The sequence below is a fragment of the Penicillium verhagenii genome (assembly GCF_028828195.1).
Source record: "Penicillium verhagenii strain IBT 33310 chromosome Unknown utg000009l_segment0_segment0, whole genome shotgun sequence".
NCBI lineage: Eukaryota > Fungi > Ascomycota > Eurotiomycetes > Eurotiales > Aspergillaceae > Penicillium > Penicillium verhagenii.
In genome coordinates, this window is record NW_026643173.1 from 1,080,048 (window position 1) to 1,105,350 (window position 25,303).

The following is a 25,303-nucleotide window of genomic DNA, read 5'->3' on the forward strand; positions in this document are numbered from 1 at the left end:
AGAATAGTCGATTTTTTCATGAAGCAGCTTTCCTTGAGATTGGCAACCATTGATAACATGCTGCATGGTTTGCTGAGGCGTATGGCGTTTGATCTTCAAGTTTGGTGTAAAAGCACCCCGGCCACAAGCAGTAAGTGTACATATTGGTTTCCTGGCACGACAGACTTTATTCTATGTACTACGAAACGTCAAAATTGACGAGATATGATCTGAATGGCATACCTATTACAATATCCTCAATCTATATTATTCACAATTCGATCCATAAATCACTATTAATGCCTCCTATATACCAGGCCACCAAATCAAGCTGTCTTGAAATTGGCGGGTCCACTCCAAGCCCTCAAATTCTTGCCCCAGAACTGCAACACAAGCACAATCACAAACGAAACACCCACAAACCCACACATGGTTCCAAACTGCTTGATGGTTCCCTCCTTCTCCGCCCACTCAACCATAAAGTAGCTGACAATGAATCCACCGGTCGTCCGTCCGAAGTTGATCCAAGCCGCAACCTCTCCACTCGCCTCGGGATACGCATCAAGCACGTACGAGTTGACTCCGACTGTGACAATCATGATACCAAACACATAAAGACCCCATGCCAGCGCGGCGATCATGTAGTGGTAGTGACGCTCAAGCGCGAAACCAAGTAGAATCAGGCCAGAGACCAAGAAAGGCATAGCGACCCAGATAGCGTACAGACGGGCTTCAGGCTCGAGCCGGTTGTTGTTGCGCTTTGCGTATGTGTTTGCGATCCAGTCATGGAGCCAGTGGCCGGCGACTTCGCCGATGATAGCGGCTACAATGGGGGTGAAGTAGAAGTAGCCTTTTTAAGTGAGGTATACCGTTAGTATCATAGTCAAGTTGTGATTTGAAGGGGAGAATATATGGGGGATGGTGGTTTACCTATAGCCTTAGCGCCGAAACCATACTTCGGCGCAAGGAAGATCGACAAAGTAGTATTGATGCCGACAACCCATGCAAACATGAGCATATAGAAGATCATAGAAAGGACGAGAACAGGCTTGCCGAGGATGGTGATAGGGCGCATGACGGCATCCTTGAAGGTGTTATCGATATACTTTGTGCGGACCTGCTGGATGCCCAGCATGCGCTGCCAGCGCGGGCCATGAGGGACGAGTTCCGGCCGGGACGTCTTGCGGTCGTAGTATGTTTCGTCGACGAATAAGATGATGGCGATTAGACAGAGGCCGGTTTCAATGGCGTAGAGGCCGAATGTCCATTGCCAGATTTGGGTGTTGACGATGAAGGCGCCGAGGAGGGGGCCCATATAGGGAGAGAGAATGATGAAGCCGGACCAGATGTTGATCTTGCGGGCGTGCTCGTGGAGGAAGAACATGTCTTTGACGAACATGAGGCCGCCCTGTGGATTGTTAGAGAACGTGCTGTGTTTGTGGTGGGTATGTGAGTAGGTAGGTTCTGGGGTACGTACGCCTTGCGCGACTGTTGAGAAGAATCCGTTGAGAATACGGGCGGCCTGGATAATCGTTAGTCTTGGACATATAAGTATGCATGGAGGTAGGGGCAATTCTGCTTACCATGAATGACTCAAAGCTTTGCGCTGCGGCACACCAGATTGCGGTTGCCAATGCGAACAGGGTATACCAGAAAAGAACGGGGTATCGGCCAAAGTACGCGGCGAGAACCACGATGATAGGACCAGCTGCGCCGAGCATGAAGACATTGCCAACCTGGGAGTGATTGACGACATTGGGGTCCATGTTCCATTCCCTAGAAAAGAACAGTTAGGATCGTCACGGAAAGAAAAACCCCGATATCACTTTGCGACTTACTCTCCCTGCGCCGTCAGCGTCACCGCACCAGTTGCACTACCATAGTCTGGCAGGAACGCAGTGCACGAGATGATGATGAGAATGGCATGCTTGCGGAACGACGACCAGTTCAATGGGTCATTGGGTGAGTCACTCGGCTGTGGGATGAGAATAATTTGACCGTCAGCGGTTGTCTTGAGACCGCGCTCGTTGACAAGAGAAGCATCGTTCAAAACGTAGCCCTCCCGCTCGCCAATCTCCTCCAAGTCAAGATTGTCCTCGAGTCTGGCAGGATGCTTCGCATCCTCCGACTGAACCAGCTGAGGCTTCTCAACGTCCATCATGAAAGGAGCTGGTAAAAAAAGAGTGTGGGACGAGGAAATCTCGTATGAGAAAGATAAGGGGGTCTCTCAACCTTGGAATTGAAGAGCGCTAGGGCACACACACAACCAGAACTAGACCTCCTTTATGTAGAGGGAAAAAACTGCCCCCCACAATATAGACTCGTGGAGGCATTCTGCTCCTCCCCGGTGTCCCACCGGGTTAATGTGGAGCAAGTATAGAGCAAACATCGGAACGATTGGCAATAATAAATGTATTGATGTGTAATTCTTACGGAATGGAATGAGAGTTTTTCTGGAAGGCAAAGACAAAGAATGATTTGTGGGCTGGCAACTCCCATGTGCAGGGTAAACTTCCCCAGGCCGAGCGTGACTTCAATTGTGGGGGCGATGCGGGGACTTTTCACATCTCTGATTCGCGAATGGCCAGACTGGTGGGGAATATGTGCGGCTTTGTTCGTGACTAGCGAGGATTGACCTTTCCATTTCCAATATCTTCCCCTCTCTGTCCAATGTAGATCTCGCTCGATTTGGGCCATGTCGGTAGTTGCAAATCTCCTTAGCCGCTGTCCATGTGGGATATGGGGCAGAGAGGGCGTTATTTCAACATAAAACACTCATTAGATCGTATTCATAACGAGTGGCTGACTCTGAGAAACGTCTATTGCTCGGTTGACTGGGTCGCTTAAGAGGGTCACCGGTTCGGGTGAGCTAAAATGATCGTGTCCACAATGGATGTTCACCTACCCCATTTACTCCATAGGGGTCTTCCTTCTCCACTGCAAAAAAAAAAGATCCATGGATTGGAGTAAAAACCTTGGAAGCAGAAGATCCTACATTGATCTCAGCACATCATCATATTTACTTTCATGTCCAATTGAAAATCAAAGCTAAAAAACATCTCATCAACATAGTATGTCACAAGCCTCCTCCAACCCAATAGCCGGCTATTGAACCAAGCTAGAGGAAGAATAAAAGAAAGAGAATAAAAAAAAGTACAAAGTACAGAGAGATACCAATCAATTGGCAATCATGCATAAACCACATGGCAAACAAATGCATTAATATTCAATGCCAGTTCGATCATAAGCCCGTGGGTCGGGAGCTCGCCATCTCACCATAACGTCCACGACCTTGGGTGGTATCGTATGCATTCAGCACACGCATTTGACCACCATCGTCGGCTTGTGAAAAGGCGTAACCGCGCTGCTTGCGCATACGCTGTACCTGGCGGACCTTTCGAATAGCTTTTTGGAACTGCTCCATGCGAGGACGGTAATCCTGCACATTGTACTTCTGAATCTCCTGGACGTGGTGGTAATGTTGGGGGTAGTACATGCGCTTGGCATACTTCCAAGCATAGTCACGCATGAGACACAAACAGGGAACGGCAATAGCCATCAGGTAGAATGCGGGAAGTTTGAAGAGAACGGGGATAGTGCCGTAGTATTCAACGGAAAATCCAAGGGCGGGGGCAGCGTAACCATAGGCTGGAAGGAATATAAGCCACAGAAGCAGAGATCCAGGAATGGCGATAAAGTGGTATTTGGTCCAGATGTTTGAGATCAGAGCGGCCTTGCCAAGAACTGTTCCTAAAACAGCGGTGTACAAGGCCTCGCCCCAGACCCAATGACCAGCGACGTGGCCATCATACATGGGAAGATCCCAGAGGAAGATCAACTCAGAAGCAATGTAGAGGAGGAGGGAATGGAAGAAACCATTGAGAATCCAGGCCCAGAAGCTGTGCTTCTTGAAGAAGAGACCCTTCTGGCCCATCTGGTACAGTTGAGGGTATCGGTCCAACATTCGAGCGGAGATGTACTGGTCAAAGATTCCCATGGCGAAGGGGGGCAAGACGGTAAAAAGTACGTTGTAATAAGATAGTGTCCACGACTCGTAGATAACTTCTCCAGAAAAGGCGTTTTGGAAAGAATACTGTAAAAACGGTTAGAATTTTCGGCTACTATTAACGACAGTTCATCATGACTTACCCAGAATTGTGTCATGTACAAAGTGATGTTCTTATAGAACGAGTATAAGATGACGCGACTGATACGAGAATAACTCCAGGCTCCGTGAACCAGAAGAAGTTTTCGGAGGAAACGGAATTGTGCAATTGCCACATCGGCCGATCTAGCGGCTTGGAGACCTTCCATACCACTGATACCGACACCAACGTGAGCTGCCTGGATCATAGAAACATCGTTTGCACCATCACCAATAGCCAGGAGCAGGGACTTCAAGTGTCTCTTGACCAGCTTGACGACCAGGGCTTTCTGCAAAGGAGATACACGGCAGCAGACCACGGCTTTACACATGACGGCAAGGTCCAGGAACAGCTTCTCCATGTCTTTCTCCAAGGCAAATGTCAAAGACTTGCCGTCAATCACCAAAGCCAGGGTCTCAATATCACCGGAGCTGGCTTGAGTCTTGACTGCGTCCAACTTTGATTGCAAATTGGCACGTGTAGCTGCTGCCGACTCCTCGTTGATGATGAGAAGTGTCATGTCTTCCGAGATAAGCTTGCAGGACATGCCGATGTTGATGGCAGTCTCCTGACGATCACCAGTCAGAACCCAGATCTTGATTCCTGCGGTCTGGAGTGTGTGAATAGTGTCAGGCACTCCGTCTTGCAGTCGATCCTCAATGGCGGTGGCACCAAGGAGGAAAAAATCGCGTTCAATTAGTTCAGCCGCTTTATCAAGTTCATCAGCGCGATTTCCGCTCACAGTCGTGTTGGCCTTGTTGAAGATTTGCCACCATTGCTGGTATTCATCTTCCGGAATTTCTCGCATGGCAAGACAAAGAGTACGCAAACCCTCCGAAGCATACTCCTCGAGGTGTTGGAGGGTTGCCTCGACGGAAGGATTATCCGCGTGGAGCCGCTCCAGGATGACCGTGTCGGCACCTTTGCAGTAGATCCGAACCTTGCCATCTGGGCATCGGAAAATGGTAGACATTCTCTTACGAGTCGAGTTGAACTCGCACACGGCCAAAAGCTCGTACTCCAGTTCTCCGTTGCCGTTTTCAAAAAGCACTGATCGGGGCTTACGGTTTGTGAAACGGTATCCCAAAGTAGCAGCACCATCTACCAGAGCACCCTCATCAGGTGAGGCCGCCTGGTATTTGATATCGTTGGGATCGCTCCCAGTGCGTTCAGGAATGACCGTATGGCATGTGGCCAAGAGGGTGAGAAACTGGTCGATAAGTTGACGGCTGGGGTGCGACTGCAAGTTCTGTCGAAGGGTCTTGAAATCATAGATCCCATACTCGGAATCCTCTCCTGGGGAAGCCCGTCGGTCTTCTGGGACATCATCTCCGTACTGGAGGCCGCCGATTGTGCACTGCTTGAATTCCATCTGATTGCAGGTTAAAGTTCCCGTCTTGTCAGAAAAGATGTATTCAATCTGGCCAAGCTCTTCAACCAAAGAGGATGTACGGCATGTTGCAGGGGTATCTGTCTCGACATGGTAGATATCTAGATCGGAGTTGATGAGGTAGGCCTGGAAGTATTTGACGATTTCAATGGTGACAAAGAGAGAGATGGGGACCAGGTTGGAATACAGCACCCAGTAGGTAAACACATCCAAGAAGAATTGCTTGACGGTATTGGTATCTCCATAATCCAGGTAGGCAAGTGTGCTGCCTCTGGTTTTACGAATCACCAAGTCACCAACAGAGCTGACAACACTGAGGGCAACGAGAATGAAGACAAGCATCAAAATCTGGACGTTGACCATACGCTCCACAGCAGTACGTTTAATGGGAGTGGCTGTTGCATTGCGCATCAACTTAGTTTCGTGTCCAGTGAAAACAACAATACCGTGGATCCAAGGTGTGTTGCGCAGAGTTGCGCCACGAAGGAGTAACTGGTCCGGGGCGAGAGACAACTCTTTTTCGCCACCGCCAGCGGTCATAGTCAAGGTAGCTTCGTAGGTATAGAGGCTGCTGTTGGGTTGTTCAGAGCGAACTCTTCCACTAAGCCGACCCAAATCACTGGGGCTAACCAAATCAGCTGTTTCGGGGATGGCCTGCTTGATTTTCAAGTTGGTCTCGCCATCCAAGTTGGCTGTCTCAATATAGCATAGTCCCTCGGGCTCTGATGATGCCATGAGGACTAAATCCGCCGGGAATGGCTGCTCGGACTCAACTCGAACGATGTCGCCAACTACCACATCTACCCATTTCGTTTCGTGGAAAGAAGACCCGCGGAGAACCTGCGTCTTGGAGTAGTTCAAGCCCCGATCCGACATTCGTCGCTTGTAATCTTCTACCAATTCCTTGATAGCGGATACCGCTAACACAATAGCCAGCGGCACAATAGTGGTGTACTTGCTTGTCGGCGACACATTCGGGATTTGTTGGAGGACGGCGGTGAGCAAGAAGAAAAGGTTGGCGTATTTCGAGAATTGCTCAAAGATGAATTTGGGAATAAAGGTGATGATGTTGTACTTCGCGGTCGACACATGGTTGCTGGAGAACCGATGCGTGGCATTGGCAGGAGGGTTATTGACCTGGATGATACGGGGACCTAGGCTTGCTGGGTCGACCTTTCGGTTAAATATGGACGCGAAACCAGATGCGCCAGACTGTTTTTTAGATTTCGGGACGGCTGTCGCATCGCTGCTGTCAACGGTTGCTCTTCGCGCGCCGGCCTCTGTTAAAGGCAGATCCATCTCGGAGTACTGCGGCCCCATTCCAAACATGTATTTCGCCTTTCCCATAATGCCACCTCCTAACCCCATAATGCTATTCCGCTCATTCGCCTTCCGGACATGAGCGGCGCTCGGTATCCGATCTTCATGGGGGTCAAGGTCATAGTATCCGGAGTGTGAGTCCTCTAGTTCGTCAAAGGAATAACGCTGGTAGTTGTCGAGTCCGGAATTTTGCGAGTAGGTCCGAGTGGCCGGCTCATCAGAGTAAGGGTCACTCTCGTACACGCCTGAGTGGGCGACATGCGCAGGGCCAGGAACTGCATTGTGTTGGATTCCGGCTTGCTGCGCCCGGCTGCCGACGAAGTTGTCGTAGGATACGGAAGGGCGCGGCTGCGCATGGGGCTGGTCGGAGTCGTCGATATTGTATTGTTGAAGTAGGTGCTCGTCATTCACGGGCGGCGGTTGACCGGAGTTATAGATGGAGCTGGATTCGAGTAGGAGGTCGTCATCGTGGCCAGCGGCTTGATGCGATCCGGGGGGCCTACCGGCCATGTTGGCGCGGGGGGGAAGCTGGTACCCTCACTGAGAGCAGTGATGATGCCCCTGACGCATGGATCGGGACGAGGAATAAAGCTATGATAATCCTGCAATAGGACCTTGCAGAGAAAGTATCAAGAAGTAGAGGAGTACTCAGGAAAGTCGAATAGATGACAGGATGGTGAGTTGAAAGAGAAAAAAAATAGTACACATGCAGTGAGTGAGAGTGAGGTGGCTTAGCGGGCGAAGGCAGCAAGTAACTGTTATGATCGTCCCGCTTTTTTTCGGGCGGTAAAAAACACCAACTCTAAATATGAATCGAGTTGTTGGTCATGAACGCATTGGATTCGATGGAAATTGGTCTATACTACTAGTGCCTGTTTCTACCTAGCTTGTTCACTGATTGCGGATCGACTTGAAACAATGCGCTCTAAGAATGTAAGAGTCCTTGGCGTTGCCGCAGTCGGAAATATATTACCCAGGCGCCAAATACAGGGTACTATGTGGGAAAACTGGTTGGGATAAGTAGCGACGATCCTTATTTAGAAATCAATATTTTGAAAATTTTTATGTCGTTTTTGATTGTTTCAATTGTGTTCAAGAATGCTAAGACATATGCAAAGTGATTTCAATCAGATCAACCCATGTATGGATATATCGCCATCGGTCCTCCATAAAATAAAAAGCCATTTGAAACTCCAGCCCAAGATCGTGAAAAGGTCGCGTCGTTAGATTTCGAGAGAAAATTAGCGGTCATTCGCAGCCCGCGATTCATCGGCCATGCCGAGTTTCGCCCGTTTTGCGAGTTCAACCTGCAACACCTTGTCCACCTGGGCGTTGAGTTCCTTCACCTTCTCCATCGCGAGATTGACCCTCTTCACAATCGCCCTTGGTCCGAGAGGTGCTCCCGAGATCTTGGACATGTAGCACACTTCTCCGCCGTTGTTGACACCGATCACCAGCTCTCCCTCCGCGGCCTGTTCTTCCTTGCGAGTAGCGTCGAGAATGATTTTCTTGCCATTGTTGAACGAACAGAAAGTAACCGAAAGAGGCTTGTGGGTGATGTTAAGGGCCACGGGGACTCGATCTTCCATTGCGTAAATCATGACCTTTCCATCGCGAACTACGGCATCCTTGCGGCGGAAATGCTGCAATCCAGCCATAACGGCGATGCAGGCCGCATCAGTGAGGTTGCCGTCGAAGTTGATGACATGAATGTAGGCAGTGATGCTCCAGCAGCTAACACCCTTGATGATACAGAGTGATTCGGTATCGAGAGCATTGGAATGGCGGATGACTCGGTCGAGGACGTGGGTGACGGAGGCTTCGTAGTCGCTGGATCTATGTTTGGAATAACGAGTGTGAGTAAGACTTATTCCTCGAGGGGCTTATGCATCATTATCGGGGGCATACCGTCCATTTTCCCAAGCTGGAGATCCCATGTTAGTCAATTCCATAGAAATGTTAAACAGTCCATCAAAAGGACGATCTTCGCGAGGCTTGGTGACTTCGGCTGCAATTCGAACGACAATGCTAGGAGATTGGTTAGAAGATACAATCCAAAAGAGTCAAAACATCAGACCTACCTGGTCTTGCCCAGCGAGAGGTGCACATTGCCGTATTCCTCGCCGAAGCTAATTTTCAGAGGTCGGTATTCATTAGCCTCGCGGCCGTCCAGTCGCTGATCCTCTTCCAAAGCCTTGAGGATAAACTCCCGCTCGGGATTTGAAAGGGAGACCTCCTTCGACATGTTGATATCGTGACTTTCACTTGTAGGAGTCTGCGCTTCAATGTTGCGGGGGAGCCAATTTTCTGGCCCTTTTCCTTTGACGGTCCTCATCTTGGAGCTTGCTGAATTGGCCAATGAGCGTGCGATGATCAATAGCGGTGAAGGTTTGGTCAAGGATCACGTGTAAAGGAGACAAATTTTGATTTCACCCGTGACCCCACTACTAGTAAGTATGCAAGACAGCTTCACTTAAGCCACTTAAGCCACTTAATTACTACCTCGTGCTTCATCTCCATAGTAAAGATCTGAACTTTTGTCTCCAAAATGTCATCTCTAAATTCCAGGGCATCCATTTCCAAACACAAATACTTGAATTAAATTCCTAATAATACAGATCAATCCCCGAACGCTTATTTAGAGGTCTTTCTTGAGATATTTCTAATCAAAGTGAGCTTTGCTATGATATATTTGGGAGTAATTTGAAATGGGTAAATCTTTATGGACTGGGTTGTAGTATTGCGCACACTAGGTGAATCATCAGGGAAATACATCCCAAAGGACGTGGGAAATATCCACCAAATTTCCCACTGATGTGACTGTTGGAGCTTAAAGTGACTTGAACAAGACTCATTCACAAACTCGATTCACAAACTGATGTCGAGTACTTAAAATAGTGCAGAGTGCATACACATGATGCATGTGACCTCTGAATCTATAAAATCCAGTCTCGAATTTTCGGAATATCTAAAATCAAGAGCTACCACGAAGGAGCTGGCAAGGAATCTCCGGTCCCATAGTTTTCAATCACGAAGTCAACATCTTTATCGCCTCGCCCCGAAAGATTGACCAGTATTCGTTCCGACGGAGGGCGCGTTGACGCTAAGCGAATTGCAAACGCCAAAGCATGAGCACTTTCCAATGCAGGGATGATTCCCTCAAACTTTGCCATGCGGAAAAACGTCTTGACGGCTTCATCATTTGAAACTTCTCCGAGGGAAAGCCGTCCGTTTCTATGGAGCATCGCAATCTCTGGGCCAACGCCAGGGTAGGCAAGTCCCGATGCCACAGAAGAGACCCCGGCCGGCGTCCCGTCATCTTTCTGCAGCACAACTGATCGAGCACCATGTAATGTCCCCAATTTTCCATACGCCAGTGTCGCTGCATGTTTACCTAGCTCATGAGATATACCAAGGGGCTCCACTGCATGCAGAACAACCTCCACATCGTCGATAAAGCCAGAAAACATTCCCATCGCATTGGAGCCGCCGGCGACACAGGCAACCACATGGTCAGGCAAGCTTCCATTCGTGATGGAAAGAAATTGCTCGCGGGCTTCTTGACCAACTACAGCTTGGAAATCTCGGACAATCATTGGGAACGGATGTGGTCCGATGGCTGATCCTATCGCATAGAGCGCGTCCGCGTGCTGTTCTACATATGCGTTGAAGGCGGAATCACTGGCCTCCTTCAACGCAGACTGACCAGTATTCGCCGACACCACGCGCGCACCAAGGAGCTGCATGCGACCGACATTCGAGCTTTGTTTAGCGATATCAACCTCCCCCATATGAACCTCGCATTCAAGGCCAAAATAGGCAGCAGCAGTTGCCAACGCGACACCGTGTTGTCCAGCGCCGGTCTCGGCAATCAGTTTCTTTTTACCCATTTTGCTAGCAAGAAGTGCGAAGCCAACACAGTGGTTGATTTTGTGAGCGCCCGTGTGATTCAGATCCTCCCGCTTTATGAAGATCTGAGCGCCCCCGACCTGATTCGAAATATTTTTGAGGTGGTGTATCGGCGTTGGTCGCCCTTGAAGTCCGACTCGTACTTCATTGAGTGTACGCTGGAACTCTGGCGTTTGATGAAGTTCTTGATAGCTGCTGGCCAGTTCTTCCAGCGCTGGCCCAAGCTCGGGTGGATAGTGGTTGCCGCCAAACTGACCGAAATATCCTTCAGCATCAGGATATCTTTGGAGATAGGAATGTTGGCTGTTTGAAACCATGATCAAGCCTTGAAGAAAAGAGGCAGTACTCGATACTTTAAGCCAAACGTTTTGAAGGATGATCCAAATGTTGTGATTTGTGTGGCACAGGCAGTAGCGAGTCAAGTGATGGAGAAAGTCGGATCTTTACCGCTTGGCCCGGTCAATGGATGATCACAATGGGATGTTTGTAGTATGTATAGGCGCATGGAAGATCTCTTGATGGGTTACTGAACTAAGACGGGGATTATTGTTGACATGTCCTTTACAGGTCTGAGAATACAGGGTTGAAATCAATTGATGACGGGATTATTGCGCAGGGGATGGCTGAATTTATACATTTCAGCGTGCTGATGGAAAGAACGACCCCCAAAGCTGATTGGATCTATTCATGATGTGATTTCATTTATCTGCATAGTAAGACGCCGACCAAGTCACGGCCCGCATAGGTCCCCGATCCGCATGCCTACTGCCCAGGTGGACACCCGCAATCCATGGGTCTGAGAACAAGAACTACTTGGTAGAAGACGCTCAAAGTCTTGGTCCAGATGTCTAAGATTCATAGCCAAACCCCCAAACACACCATTTCTTTTTGCAATAAAAAAGCCAAACCCTTAACCCCATCCCTCGATCAAACATCTAGGCAGACGTTATCAATCCAAAGAAGATCCATGAAATAAGCTGACCCGACCCGACCCGACCCGACCATGCATCTCTCGTCAATGAGTCCTGGGCTCTAGCTACTGCTACTGACTTTATTTTACTGTTGCGGCTTGCGACCTTTGCGTACTCTTAACCTTAACTCTCAACTCACCCGTTTTCCTCACCCGTTTTCCTCACCCGTTTTCCTCACCCGTTTTCCTCACCTGTTTCCCCCCCACCTTCAATGTTAGCTTTCCACAGATTAACGAGGTTGATTCGGATACGTGCGATTGCCTTGAGGGCTGGCTCACAAACACCACAACATGTACATAATTATTTTATTCTTTGCTTCACTCACTTTCAGCAAGGGTATAATATCTGTCTACGGACATGGTAACATTTGAAGATGTGAGATGATAAAGCTTCTGTAATTAAATATTCACCCAAGTTGAACATTAAATATAGGCTCTCAAGTGCCTGTTTGAATTGAAGCCAGACCCTGGTCAGTTCAAATGTTCAAAAGCAGTATGACCACATGCAGATCCTGACTGTTGTAGTCTTGTTTTTTATCTTTCGTTTTGTTCTTGACAAGTAGCCTGGTGCAGGACCCAGCGAATTTGATCAAAAGTATATAGCATTAGTCGATTTAATTTCAAATTTTTTCAACGTCAGTTAAAACTGAATATTCCCCCCGCCCGGGCGTTTCTCCAGCTTCAATTGCAACCCGCTTTCATGGGTCCCACTTGAAAATTTCCAAGGTTCCAAGGACCTCAGGAATCCTCAAGGGGAATCTTGGAAGATTTCCAAGATTGGATTCTCACTTCAAATCTCTATTATATATATCATTGTACTTCTTTAGAGCCTCGATTTCAAGTGCAGTTGCGTCAAGCCCCTGAAATCGACTTGGACTTAAAGCCTTCAAAAGAGCTTCATCGTGGGGGCTTATGTCTTTAGTTCCCCGGCATATTTGTCTCGAAATGAGTTGAGCTGTACCAGCAGCAGTTGTAACCCAAATTGCAGCACAAAGCCACATATTAGATATACCAGGAACCACTCCCGCCAGGGGGAGATTATCCGGGGTCACTGCGAAGATACCATTGAAAGGACGCTTCTCCTCCAGGTCTGTGCTAGGCCCGTCAATCAGGAACTGCTGGCCATTCTTCAATTGACTTGTGGCCTCGGACAAAACTCGTTCAAAGTCGGAAGGCCAAGCACCGATCGCCATCTCGGTTGGGTTCACCTGTAGCGGCGGGTGGTCGTAGCTGCCTAGTCCGTCACGGTCGCCATGGTCTCTAGCATATACATGGTGGTCCAGCCAGCGAACGAATGGATATGGTGTACCGGATCGGGGAGCTCGCGGAGCACTGAAAGTATAAGGGTGTGCAACTGGGATAATAGGAACCGGGATTTGGACTACATCCTTGATCAGTGGTGCAGTCCAAATGCCGGTGGCCAGCACAACAATGTTGCCATTCAATTGAATATCCCCTTGTGTAGAGCGTATGGCAGTTAATTGATCTCCTGTGGAGACAAGGCCCGTCACTATGGCTTCAAGAAACTTGACTCCTCTTTTGCGAGCTTCTCTGATGTAGTAAAGGGTGATGTCCTGCGCATTTGCTGTTCCATCCGACGGGAAAAGCAAACCAGCTTCCACGCGTTCGGCATCAATAAAGTCGGGAGCCAAGGACGCAGCCTTCTCCGGTGTAATAACTTCGGCAAGTAGACCGGAAGATGTCGCTAGGTCACGTCGGCGATGTAATGTCTCGACACCTTCAGGTGTTGATGATAGCTCAAGGCCTCCCACAACGTCGAACCCACCAGGCACTTTAATGTACTCAGAGACAGAATCTTTGGCAAGGCTGGTCAATATGGGTGACTCGTTGAGTTGGCCCACAAAGCCAGGAGCATGACCCGTAGATCCCAGAAGCTTATCAAGAGATTTATCGACAAGAACAACCTGAAGGTCTTTGTTATCATTTGAGAGAAAGTAGGCAAGGGAAGCGCCAACTATACCGCCTCCGATGATGAAGACACGGCGGGAGGAAGAGCAAGCATTCAAATCGGAGACGTCCACTGATAGCGACATTGTGCGGGTTATAGGCGAATTGAAATAAAATAGGCCGAAGCAAGAAAGCGTAGAGATTATGAACGCAGTCGAAAAGCCGATATCGGATTATGCTGAGACTTGAACATCCGCCTCTAGCCGAAAAGTTTTGGTTAGCTCAGTGCTTCCGCTGTTTATAATCGAAGAGGCGTCATTTAGTAGGACTTGGCATTGGCTAAATACTTAGCCAATATGGGATTCAGGGGTAAGTCATTCTTCAACATTGAAGTCACCTCGTACAGTTTGGTATCCACGGCTTTCCCTAGAAAATAGCCCAAGGGTAAAAGATGCCTCTTGCTGGAGACATTTGAATCTGCTGTATCCTGGGGAGAAAGGGGTTCCATTCTTGCAAGGTTGGTTCTTTCAGATGTGTAATTTTGTTGCCATAATGATTAACAAATCGAAGTAAAGCATATGTGTCAGAACGAGTACTAAACTTTATTGAAGTTTGAAAACATGGATTGAAACAAGCCTAGTGAGATAAAGCCAGTTCCTAGTGTAAGCCTGCAGAGTAGGAGCCAATGAGAATTGAGGATTGATTTTGCTCGAACTTGCAACCGCATTAGGCTTACTCGTAGCCGGAGCGAATAAGTGGGGTTGCCATTTATGCGTGTGGGCTTGCGGCCCCCACGGGACACAGCAAGTCTACTAATAGCCTCGTGGTTTGGGGTGCGGCCGGTACGGGCCGAGAAACAACTCCAGCCCTGGAATTGTTCCTAAATTTATCTCAAGTACTAGCAGGATAATTTTACATGGGGGCGTCCTCTAACAGGAATACTGATTACAGGTAGTCTCCAGTGACTACTAGTACATTGGAAGGGTGCAAAACCTGCCGTTCCTATGGAATTTCCTCGTTTTCGTGATGGTATTGTATGACACACGCTCGGATAAGGGAATCTTTGATGGCCCCGATGAAGCACAAAAGGCACAAAAAGCACAAACCGAACGCAAGTAGAGCATAATATACAAGGAGCACTTGAGGGTTGAAAAGAGGTACTTCCAAGAAGGTGCCGTAGTACCCGTGGACGTGCGGAGCAAACCAGTGGGGATACGACATAGGATAAAGTACAGCCGCACAGACTCGAGTTCTCCTCTTGTTGGCTATGAATATCAAAAAATCTGCATGTCAGCAGCACATGCACCTCCTCGGCTACCAAGAAAATTCCTGATTGGCTAATACATTTGGCCGTCCGCATACACTTCTCCCCAGACCACCCTTTCGTTTATCTGTATATTCTTTGATTGGCTATTTTATCAGAGGGTTTACATGAAGCTGCAGTGCTCGTATAAATAGCTGTTCCTAATAGGAAATTTACATGGGTCTCTGTGGCTCAGTTAGGTCTTAGGCTGCCTAAGCCGAGCAAACCAATAACTACCTCGAGATTAATGCACATTTATCCGGGCCACGGCTGCAGGTGCGGCTCTGAAATTCTCAGGTGAGATACAGCCCCCGTTTTCCATGTTTCTCCAGGACACAAGTAACAAGAATTCTTGCGCCCGAGACAGCCCCCATGTCTGCCTTGTTTATTTATCTCTACAAATATCCATCTAAGTCAACCCTTTTGCCTCTTTCCAAGCTTCCTCATGCCATCAAATGTCGTTTGAAGTCGATCTAGTATATTCAATATGTCCAGCTACCAGACCTATGGCGATGCCAGCACGGAAACAAATGCGGCAACAAGCAATACGCAATCAAGTACCACCACTTCCGACATTACCAGCACTACCGATAGTACTAGCTTCCAACCTTCGACAACAGGGGCAACGACCACAATTTACCACATTCTCCCTTCGTCGACCTCTTACGCCTCTCAAGCTTCCCAGACATCCCACACTACCGTTATCGATTACAAGTATGAAAGGCTCTCAAATTGGACCGGCAACGTCACGCTTGACACCCTGGGATGGGATACGGTAGCCAACGCCCCGTTCGGGGACTTGTGCGATGATGGTAACTGCCTCGAGACGTGTCAAAACTACACCCAGGTGTTTCAGTCGACATACGACATCAAACAAGAATCGAATGTCACGCTTTTTGGTATCTGTACCAATTTAGGGACGATCTATGGTGATATGTACCAAGCCAATAGCTCGGTCTTGCAGAATGTGTCTTCCTATTTTCCACTGGGTGACCAGAGTCAAGATGTGGTGAATCAAGTGGCCGCAGATTTATCAAGCTGCCTCGCTGACTCATGCGACGCATCTCGTGATCCGCAGCACTGCAATACTTCCTGCTCTTTGTCCGTTCTTAACTATGGAAATACGACGATCAACATGAATGCTGTGAGTTTATGCATTGATGATCTTTGCAAAGACACATACGGGCTTCCATATGCGGATCAAGATGTGTATGGAATTGGCGTGAGTTGAAGATTGATTAATTCCGATCTGAAGTATTGAGCTGACATGATATGACAGATCCTGATCTCATATGTCATGCAGGCAATCATGGGCATCATGCTGGCACTTTTTATTATCTTTCTAGCTATCCGGCGCACCTGGATAACAAAAAAGAAAGACGATGACCGATATGTCAATTCCAATTTCCGAAAATTCATCAAGAACTTTCTAGCCGCCCAATGCTACTTTGGAATATCTCTACAAGCCGCCGCTCTATACTCAAGACCAAGGAGCGTCAACCCTTTGAACGGATACGCCACAATGACAGTCGCAGTGACCGGATTTCTTCCAACTGTCTTCACGCTCATGTTACTACGTTACTATGGAGCCAAATCTCGGTATTTGAGCCTGCTAGCCTTTTTGTCTTGGCTTCTCGCAACCGTCGTTTTCTTCGAACTAGAATCAAATTTGAACGACTTCAAATCCGGGGCCAAGATGCAAGACTCGAGTCTTCGTCAGCTTTATGATATCCCTACTTGTGGGGGCTCCTCGGCTTTGGCAGTCTGTTCTGAGACACTTGGATCTTCTCCTTTGGACTATCTCTCCGGCTACTACAACAATGCCCCGGGGCTTGTAAGCCTGAGAAATACCAATATTCTCTGGGTCTGGAGTACCTTATGTCTGGTCCTTTGCCTTATCAGTCAGCTTTCCTTTGGAAATCATAAACGGCATCCACCACGGAGTGAAAGAAAACGCGAAAACATCTTGAAGAAATTGCAGTCGACATTCTCTCATATGAAAATGACGGCTCTAACAATAGCTTCATCGATATTCACAATCTGTTTTGTCTACCAAGCTTTGATGGTGTGGAGGTATCAGCAGATGGGTGTTATTGATTGGACAGGGTGGACCTTCGGACAAATCATGGCTGTGGCTACTTGGATTCCCTCTATACTTGAGTATCTGGAAAATGAACTTGCTCGTACGTCCATTGACTTTTGTTCGTTACCCACAGACTTATATCTGGACTAACCTCTTGATAGATGCGTGGAAGAAACGTCAAGAAGCGAGTGATCTTCCTGGTGAGAAGGATTCCTCGAAAATCACTTTAATTCCACCCCCGTCTCCCGATTCGCCTGAACGATCATCGCTAGACTATGAGCTCGATTTGGAAAGTCGTGGAGGCCATGATACTGGAGACGATTGCCATCGTCTTGAAATACGGTTCTTCAGTCAAAAAACAGAGTATAATCATGGCCTCTGATTGACCACTAGTGTTCAAAACAATAACGATATAAATAACACTGAAGTACAGAGGGTTCGCAAAGGGATCTGCCGCTGGAAGTGTTTCTTGACGCACCAAATCGCTTAACTGCCTCCATACACCTACAAATTACAAATCATTCTGTAAGGATAAGCTGGTGGATTCTGTGCTAATTTAATTTTACCGAATATAACATTGAATAATTGATGGCCATTAAACATTTGAACACCTTATTTCCTGCATACAGTATATCCCTGGCTCGTATTCGTTTAGCCTCATTAGGCACAATCATGTGTTAGGTGGAACCGTACTAGTATGTACTCTGGAGTCTCCGTTCATCATATCATACGATTTCAATACCTTAAAAGTCAGCCCTATTTTTAAAGCGGAAAACGTGTAACTATCCTCTCATTTTGAAATTTTATTGGCTTATTTCCAACATTTGAAGGTTCTAAGATTTGTGTAGCTCGGCTACATGCACCCGTACCTGCATACAAGGGCCCGTGCACGATACTAGATCTCACTCCGCTAACCATGTTGGGCTTAGTGCAATGTATTGCATTATCCGTCAGAAATATTTATCATGAGAGATACATAATAAACATTTGAAAGCCATGTACCGTTCTGTTTACTTACATTACACAAAAACGATAGCGCCCTAAGTGGAGACTACTCGTTGAACGACAGGGCTTGTCGGAATATGCGCCCCGGGCACCGAGTAATCCATCCTACTACCCAAGTTCGGGATCCCCGGTGCCTAAGTGGGACGCGTTTTGTATGATTCCAAAGATGGTGTAACGAGAGAGTGGAAATTTTAAGGGCTGGAATTCTATGCCGTATAAATATGTAGCGATCTCGGGACGGTCAATTAATTCAGATAAACACGAGACGAGTAGCACTTGAGAGCTCGTGAATTGAAGGGTTCGCTTTACCAAACAATTCACTTATCGTAACTCAGTTGTTATGTTTTTTCTTGTAGCAGGATTTTCCTATTAAGGAACATTCAGGCTTATTTTTAACATCAAAAAAAGTCCCCACAAAGAGATGAAGTAAGCAAACGCCACCGATGGTGTAGTTAGTACTAGTAGTTAGTTTTGCCGATGTGATGATGGTGGTGGGCAATCTTTAGCGGCGATGCTCAAAACCTGCTTCATTTCTCCTTTTCAATTCTGGAAGTCGGTCAACTGAATTTTTATCCATGTTCCCAACTACTGTCATTCTTTATCAAACATGAATATAACCACACTCATTCTCTTGGCGATCCAAGCTTTGGCCTCGGCTGCTACTACCACGGTGACCTGCCAGGATGTCACTACCCAATACATTGAAAACCCGTACTTTGAGGACGGCTTGACTGGTTGGTCAGTAGAATATTCGGGAGAATATGACGTCTATCATTCCAGCAGCGGCCCTGACGGTGACTCTGCGTACGTGCTGGCTCTTAACGGGGATCACCTTAACGACAATATCCTTTCGCAAGAAGTGTCCGGTCTTTCCACTGGTTTCACGTACACTTTTAGTATGTGGTGGCAGTTATATGCCGTGGGAACTGGATCATGCACCATGTCCGCCACATTTGACGATATAAATTTGGGCTCGCAGACCATCCCCTCAACCAGTGGAACAGCTTGGAAGCAATTCACTGCCACATATAGCGCAATCGATGATGACGGTGACCTTGAAATCCAGATTGCTTGCACCTCTGGTAGTTTCTCAGAGGATTCCGAGGTCAATTTTGCCAATATTATTCTCACAGGACCGGCGGAGGTATGCACTACCGCGACGCTGACGCCAACATCGACGCCAACACCAACACCGACACCGACACCAACATCATCGAAGGTCGTTTCTACGAGCATATCGGCTAGTTCGGTTGCTTCCTCATCATCATTAGCGAAACTAGCGTCATCCTCTTCCATCATTCCTTTGGCTTCCTCTTCTGCAGTTGCATCAGTTAGACCAGCCACGACTCCAGCCTCATCCATGCCTGCTACTTTCTCATCTGCAGTCAGACCAGTCTCAAGTCGTTCCGTCGCAATCGCTAGCTCCTCATCATCCCGACGCCGCCGCCCAATTCGCACCAGATTGCCCTGTTCATCAGGCGCATCTCATCCAGCGAGCGCGACTTCCATCCGAGCCTCATCGGCTACGCCCTTGAGATCATCTTCCGTCGCTTCCAGTTCCTCCATTCCCTCATCCGTGCTACTGGTGAAGCCTACATCTGCACCAGTTGAAGAAAGCTCTTCCGTGTCCTCTCCTTCAGTCACAGGGCCGATACAGCCATCGCAGCCGCAACCGACTGGGTCAGCTTCCCAGCTCGAGCCCACGACTGCTCCAGGACAGTTCACCACATCCACCATTCTCACAACACAAGTGCGCACAATCACCTCATGTGCAGCATCAGTCACCGATTGCCCGGCCAGAGACCGATCTACATTTTTGACTACCGAGACTGTCGTTGTAGGCACCACCATCTGTCCCGTGACGGCCACAGAAACTGGAGCTGGAGCTGGAGCTGGAGCTGGTGGAAATGTTGCGACAATGACGACCCCACCAGCGGAAGCTTCTTCTCTGCCGATGACAACTTCAACCGTTTTCACTACGCAACTTCGTACGGTGACTGCTTGCCCAGCCTCTGTGACCGACTGTCCTGCTTCCGAAAAGACAACCTATGTCACAACGGAGACCGTGGAAGCATACACAACCATCTGCCCAGTTACAGCCACGGAGACTGGAGCTGAAGCTACCGAAACAACTGCGACTTTGCCGGCTCCAACAGCTGAAACATCATCTCTGCCGATGACAACTTCAACCGTTTTCACTACGCAACTTCGTACGGTGACTGCTTGCCCAGCCTCTGTGACCGACTGTCCTGCTTCCGAAAAGACAACATATGTGACGACTGAGACTGTCGAAGCGTACACCACCGTTTGCCCCGTGACTGCTACCGAGACTGGCGCTTCTGCTGTCCAGACATCGGTCGGATCTGGAAATGAGAGCCCTTCATCTACGCTATCAACCGTTCAGGTTCACAACGTGACAGCGACTGATGCCGCTGGCGTACCGACAACCTATTTGAGCACAGTTACCATTCCAGTTGGTGCTGCTTCTTCGAGCACCACTGTTAGCACTGTTGTTCCGGCCATCGCGTTATCCACCGATTCTGTCTCTGGTTATGATACCAAGCCTTTGCAGTCCGGCCCCTTGGTTGGTGCGGCTTCGTCGAGCACCGGTGTTAACAATGTTACTCCTGTCGCCGTGTCACCTGCCCAGTCTGTCTATGCCAGTGGCTATATGAGCTCAACGTTCAAGTCCAGCTCTCCAATTAGCACTGGGACAGCCACAGGCACTGAAGCCGCTGGTGCTGTCTACACAGGAGGCTCCGTTACTTTGAGGGTCGAGATCATGTCGGCGTTTGTCGGCTTGATGATGGCATTGATGCTGTAGATATTTGCCATGGCCTCATTTAACGACCATACTTGAACCTTTTCAACGTCATTTCTGTCTTCCAGTCTTTTAATCTTCTCTTCTTCGATACGCAATCCCATGCTGATTGTGCTGTCTCCCCTTTTTCCCAACACCTAGCCCTGATAACGTTACTATCCACTCATTGAACCAAGTCTGATATATTCAAATTTAATTGGCTTACTTTTGGGTCGCCCCTCGGGGCCACATCGACGATTCTGTTTCGGATCCTGGCCCACGTACACGGTACGGAGTACATAACTCTTTTTCATCTTCTTTTTTGGTCCTGTACTAACCTTCTTGCAGCCTTACGAGGCTTTTGAGGGGTTGCGATGGAACTCGTTGGCTACCTTGAGTTGAAATGAGCACTTGTGGCTCTGCTTGGGTATGACGCTATTAGACTTATTCTTCTTCTTCTTCTTCTTCTTCTTTTTTTTTCAAATGTCTTGTTGCTATTGCTAGCCAAAGTCAGTCGCGTAGGAAACGCGCGCGTGTTTGGGTAGGGAACTATGATTACGTGATCATGTTAAAGCCTCCTTTCGCGGGATCAAGTTATGCCTGAGGCACTCTCCGGTACATCCGCGACACTATATCATCATTACGTGTTGGATAACGAAGAACTATGCTAGCAGTACCTACTACCAAATAATTGCACTATTTCATTATCTCATGTTGTTGCTATGTGAAGAAACAAATCAATATAGCATTTCCCACAATGCCATCCACATGGAAGAAGATCAAAGGGAAGCTGGGACTGAATATCCCAATAGTGCTGCTCATGTTCAAGTATGCTTTCCCCAGAGCTTACTGGTGATGAGGCCCCTATCATTTCCATATTATGATCCGAGTCTCTACTGACAGTTATGCAATACAGAGGTGCGATTGCACCAACAATTGGACTCGCAATGTATATCCATACTAAATTGCTCTTGAGAGAGAGCTGCAAGATTGGCAAAATGTACTGATATTCTGCAGATATCAGAGTGACGCTGTGAAAAAGGAGTTTTCTACCATTGGCTATCTCATACCTATAATGTCAATTCTCACGATCCCCGTCGCGCCACGAGCCCGGTTCTTTCAGAACCTGACAGTAACCATGGTATGTATGGACTAGGAATTGCATTGACACGCGTCTTCATGTATTCGAGCTGACTTGCTGTTCTATTTGCTAGCTTGCGATTGGACTCGCAGTCGCATTATCTTTCCTATCAATGTGGTGTGCCGTCCGAGCTCGCGCGAATACAACCCATATACCGCAGGGAGGCAAGACCGGTGGTCCGGTAGCTGGTGCTGCTGTGAGCCCTTATAACGCTGCTGCCAGTGTTAACATGGCAATATGGATGGCTTTTGAAGTGTGGCTGGCCAATACGTATGTTTGTTGACGAGTACCCTTTTTGGAAGGCCCCAACATTGACAGGCGGAGTAGGTTCCGTGCTTTTCGACCACAATACTTCATTCCTTCGATTATATTTTCTATTTTCATCCAGGTGACGGGGACATATGGAACTCAGTTCGAAATACTCGATGAAGCTGCGACCCTGAGTAGGATTACCCACTTTGCGATCGCGGTCGGATGCACTATACAATCGCTAACTGTAAGATTTATTTTCAGTCAAACGCCTGGTGGAAACATTCTTTGCTGGATTTGGACTTGCGGCAGCAGTCAACGTGTTGATTGTTCCACTCACGTCTCGAAAAATCGTCACTATGCACATGGAAAACAATTTCGCTGCGATCCAGCGAACACTAGATGCCCGGCGCGAATTCGCGCAATCATTGCCCATGCGTGACTGGCATTTCGCGGATGGCAATTCAGATATTTCTCAGCATGACACCACGGATTCATGGCCGGAAGCAAGGAAATTCAAAAACGCCACCATTGAAGCTACCAGAGCTCTTGGCAAGGTCACATCGGAATTACGCTACGCGAAGCGTGAGATTGGATGGGGTTATTTAGGCCCAAAGGATCTCGCAAACATCACCCACTTGTTGAAAAGGGTGTTGGCCTCAATATTGTGGATGGAGTCACTTGTAGAAGTCAGCACACAACTAGCTCATCAAGTGAAGAAGGTGGAAGGCATTTCTCAGGAAGAGGAACAGCAGAAGTGGCGTTCGCTATTGGAGCAGAGGCACGTTCCCACCGAACAACTTATCCAAGCCATGAAAGAATGTCTTGATCATTCTCTTCGCGTTCTTCGTCTCGGCAAAGCGCCACCGTTATCCAAATCCGATATTGAATCCAACAAGGATCACATGTGTACACATTTGGAAGACACGATTGAACACTTCATTCGAGGTCGGCAGGAAGCATTGGAAAGTTGGCTCTCATGGACAGGCATGATTCGATCCTCTGAATCAGCCAAATGGATAAACTCCCATCAGCACGAAGGACATCGATTCCAGCTGTACTTTCTCCTCGATGTAGGCTTCTTCTAGCCCCTGGATTGAAATTGCAGAGCCTAACTTCACTCCAGCTGGAATCTTCCCTCATTTCAACTGCGAGAAGAATCACAGAGTTGGTCAAATATGCGGATTCAAAAGCTGACGATGGTACCATGAATAAACGAAGATTGGTGCTTCCAACGTGGAAGGTGTTGAAGAAATGGTTCTGGGCCGCATTGTCCCGAGAGGATCTCGAGTTGGATTATTTCCAATATAGCAAAAGATCCGGAACTGGTAGGATATATTTGGACGATGTCCTGCACTCAGGCAAAGATCCAGAGCACCTTCTCCCACAAAGCAGATGGCAGAAATTTGGCGATAGACTCCGGAAGGGCTATCATTTTTTCGGCTCGCCAGAGTCTGTGTTTGGCGCCCGAGTCGCAGTGGCCACCATGGTAGTTTCACTTGTGGCCTTTCTCCGAAACTCGCAGCATTTTTACATTGAGCAACGCCTCATCTGGGGTTCAATCATGATTGCAATTAGCATGACGTCAACGGTTGGGTCAGCTATGTATGGGCAATCAATGCGGCTCCTGGGAACAACGATTGGAATGATCATGTCGTATATCGACTGGTATATAGTCGATCACCAGCCAGCAGGCGTCCTTGTCTTTGTTGGAATCACCATGTTCTTGTCCCACTACCCACTAATCAGGTTTCCAACTCACCCCGTCCCACCGATTGTCGAAATGGTCACCGTCATGTTAATTGTCGGCTATGCCCTTCAGGTCAAAAAAGCGGGGTTGGTATTTTCTGAGTCCAACGAGCAAGCATACCACGCACTTTACGTGCTATCACCCTATCGATTGGCTACTGTTGTTGTTGGCATTGGGGTTGCTTTTATTTTCACATATTTACCCTCCGTGACCACCGTCAAAACTTGCTTCCGACGAGACATTTCATCCTTTCTGTATCTTCTCGCACATTACTACAGCTCCGTGTACACGACAAACTCCATACTGGTCAAAGGTCTGGCTGGAGATCATAACAACAAAAAGAGCCTTGGGAGGGTCCTTGAAAAAGCTCGGACTCGCGTACTTGCCAAGGAAATCGTTCTGTTACAGGCAATGGACGAGCACACCTGGTTCTTTGCATGGGAACCCACAACTGGAGGGAAGTTTCCCAAGGAAGCCTACTGGAGATTAGCAGAAAATGCGCGAAAGTAAGTTAGCTCCTCACATCTTTCAGCTGATGCAAACACTCAGATACGGTATCCCTAGCGTACTTCAACTTTCAGCAACTCTAGTGGAAATCAGCGATTCATTCCACCTCAACGGCCCCATATCCTCTGAACCTTGGCTTGAAGACCTTAAACGGCTCATCGGTTCCTTTGACTTGAATTCCCATGAAGTCACATTTCTTCTTACTACTTTGTCGGGTGCCATAAAAACAGGGTCCCCACTGCCTCTTTATCTCAAGGCACCAAAAGTTCGTATGCCTACGGAGCAGCTTGCATCTATTGCTCCAAACGCAGGCCTTCTCAACGCAGAGAACTTCAATCAGCCGGGGTTTTCGGCTATTGCGTCGATAGAAATCACGATGATGGCCCTGGAAGCTGACCTATCTCAGTTATTATCGGGGACGAAAGATCTTGTGGGAGAGTTGCACTTATTGACAGACATTTTCCAATGCAAGGAGCTGCCTGCTGATATGGAATCGATAAAGGAGATTGAAAAAATGGACTAAGGCTTTTATCCTCAAGTGCTTGTTAATGCCATACACATTTGAGAGAATTGACATAATTGTGCCCTGACAACCAAAAGAAGATGCCCAGGTGATCGTGAAGATATATCCATGATTCCACAACTCAAGACGGCTCGCACCCTTATTCAACATTTGAATGATTGAGTCCGGGGCCAATCAAAAATTTCATTTTTGATATGTTCAAATTTCACGTGGAAAATGTATTTTTTAGTAGCAGTAGGTAATTCCTGGAGTTAATGGGTCGTGAGTGGCACTGGGTGCTCATTTTCGTGGCAGGTAGTTCGGAGCGGAGTCAAATATAAC

At 47.9% G+C, this 25,303-nt stretch overlaps 8 protein-coding genes across 8 annotated transcripts; 3 read left to right on the forward strand and 5 right to left on the reverse strand.

The window, feature by feature from the left end:
• Positions 1–305: 305 nt before the first annotated feature.
• Positions 306–2,137, reverse strand: N7466_009457 (uncharacterized protein; the record flags this gene model as incomplete). Its single annotated transcript, XM_057168846.1, has 5 exons — positions 306–829; positions 910–1,387; positions 1,457–1,501; positions 1,563–1,755; positions 1,818–2,137. 5 exons carry the CDS (start codon positions 2,135–2,137, stop codon positions 306–308), a joined length of 1,560 nt encoding a protein of 519 aa, XP_057017552.1.
• Positions 2,138–3,220: 1,083 nt separating this feature from the next.
• On the reverse strand, positions 3,221–7,344 carry N7466_009458 (aminophospholipid-translocating P4-type ATPase DRS2; the record flags this gene model as incomplete). The annotated part of the gene is made up of 2 exons (XM_057168847.1): positions 3,221–4,072; positions 4,129–7,344. The coding sequence occupies 2 exons, from the start codon at positions 7,342–7,344 to the stop codon at positions 3,221–3,223; spliced, it is 4,068 nt and encodes a 1,355-aa protein (XP_057017553.1).
• Positions 7,345–8,075: 731 nt separating this feature from the next.
• On the reverse strand, positions 8,076–9,169 carry N7466_009459 (exosome non-catalytic core subunit RRP45; the record flags this gene model as incomplete). Its single annotated transcript, XM_057168848.1, has 3 exons — positions 8,076–8,670; positions 8,743–8,862; positions 8,916–9,169. 3 exons carry the CDS (start codon positions 9,167–9,169, stop codon positions 8,076–8,078), a joined length of 969 nt encoding a protein of 322 aa, XP_057017554.1.
• Positions 9,170–9,815: 646 nt separating this feature from the next.
• N7466_009460 (tryptophan synthase subunit beta) lies at positions 9,816–11,060 on the reverse strand (the record flags this gene model as incomplete). Its single annotated transcript, XM_057168849.1, has 1 exon — positions 9,816–11,060. The coding sequence occupies one exon, from the start codon at positions 11,058–11,060 to the stop codon at positions 9,816–9,818; it is 1,245 nt and encodes a 414-aa protein (XP_057017555.1).
• Positions 11,061–12,498: 1,438 nt separating this feature from the next.
• Positions 12,499–13,767, reverse strand: N7466_009461 (NAD(P)/FAD-dependent oxidoreductase; the record flags this gene model as incomplete). Its single annotated transcript, XM_057168850.1, has 1 exon — positions 12,499–13,767. The coding sequence occupies one exon, from the start codon at positions 13,765–13,767 to the stop codon at positions 12,499–12,501; it is 1,269 nt and encodes a 422-aa protein (XP_057017556.1).
• A 1,644-nt stretch (positions 13,768–15,411) lies between these two features.
• Positions 15,412–17,389, forward strand: N7466_009462 (uncharacterized protein; the record flags this gene model as incomplete). Its single annotated transcript, XM_057168851.1, has 3 exons — positions 15,412–16,146; positions 16,204–17,107; positions 17,169–17,389. 3 exons carry the CDS (start codon positions 15,412–15,414, stop codon positions 17,387–17,389), a joined length of 1,860 nt encoding a protein of 619 aa, XP_057017557.1.
• Positions 17,390–18,619: 1,230 nt separating this feature from the next.
• N7466_009463 (uncharacterized protein) lies at positions 18,620–20,836 on the forward strand (the record flags this gene model as incomplete). Its single annotated transcript, XM_057168852.1, has 1 exon — positions 18,620–20,836. The coding sequence occupies one exon, from the start codon at positions 18,620–18,622 to the stop codon at positions 20,834–20,836; it is 2,217 nt and encodes a 738-aa protein (XP_057017558.1).
• Positions 20,837–21,569: 733 nt separating this feature from the next.
• On the forward strand, positions 21,570–24,982 carry N7466_009464 (aromatic acid exporter family protein; the record flags this gene model as incomplete). Its single annotated transcript, XM_057168853.1, has 7 exons — positions 21,570–21,640; positions 21,830–21,953; positions 22,027–22,223; positions 22,281–22,396; positions 22,467–23,275; positions 23,329–24,458; positions 24,517–24,982. 7 exons carry the CDS (start codon positions 21,570–21,572, stop codon positions 24,980–24,982), a joined length of 2,913 nt encoding a protein of 970 aa, XP_057017559.1.
• Between the last annotated feature and the right edge of the window lie 321 nt (positions 24,983–25,303).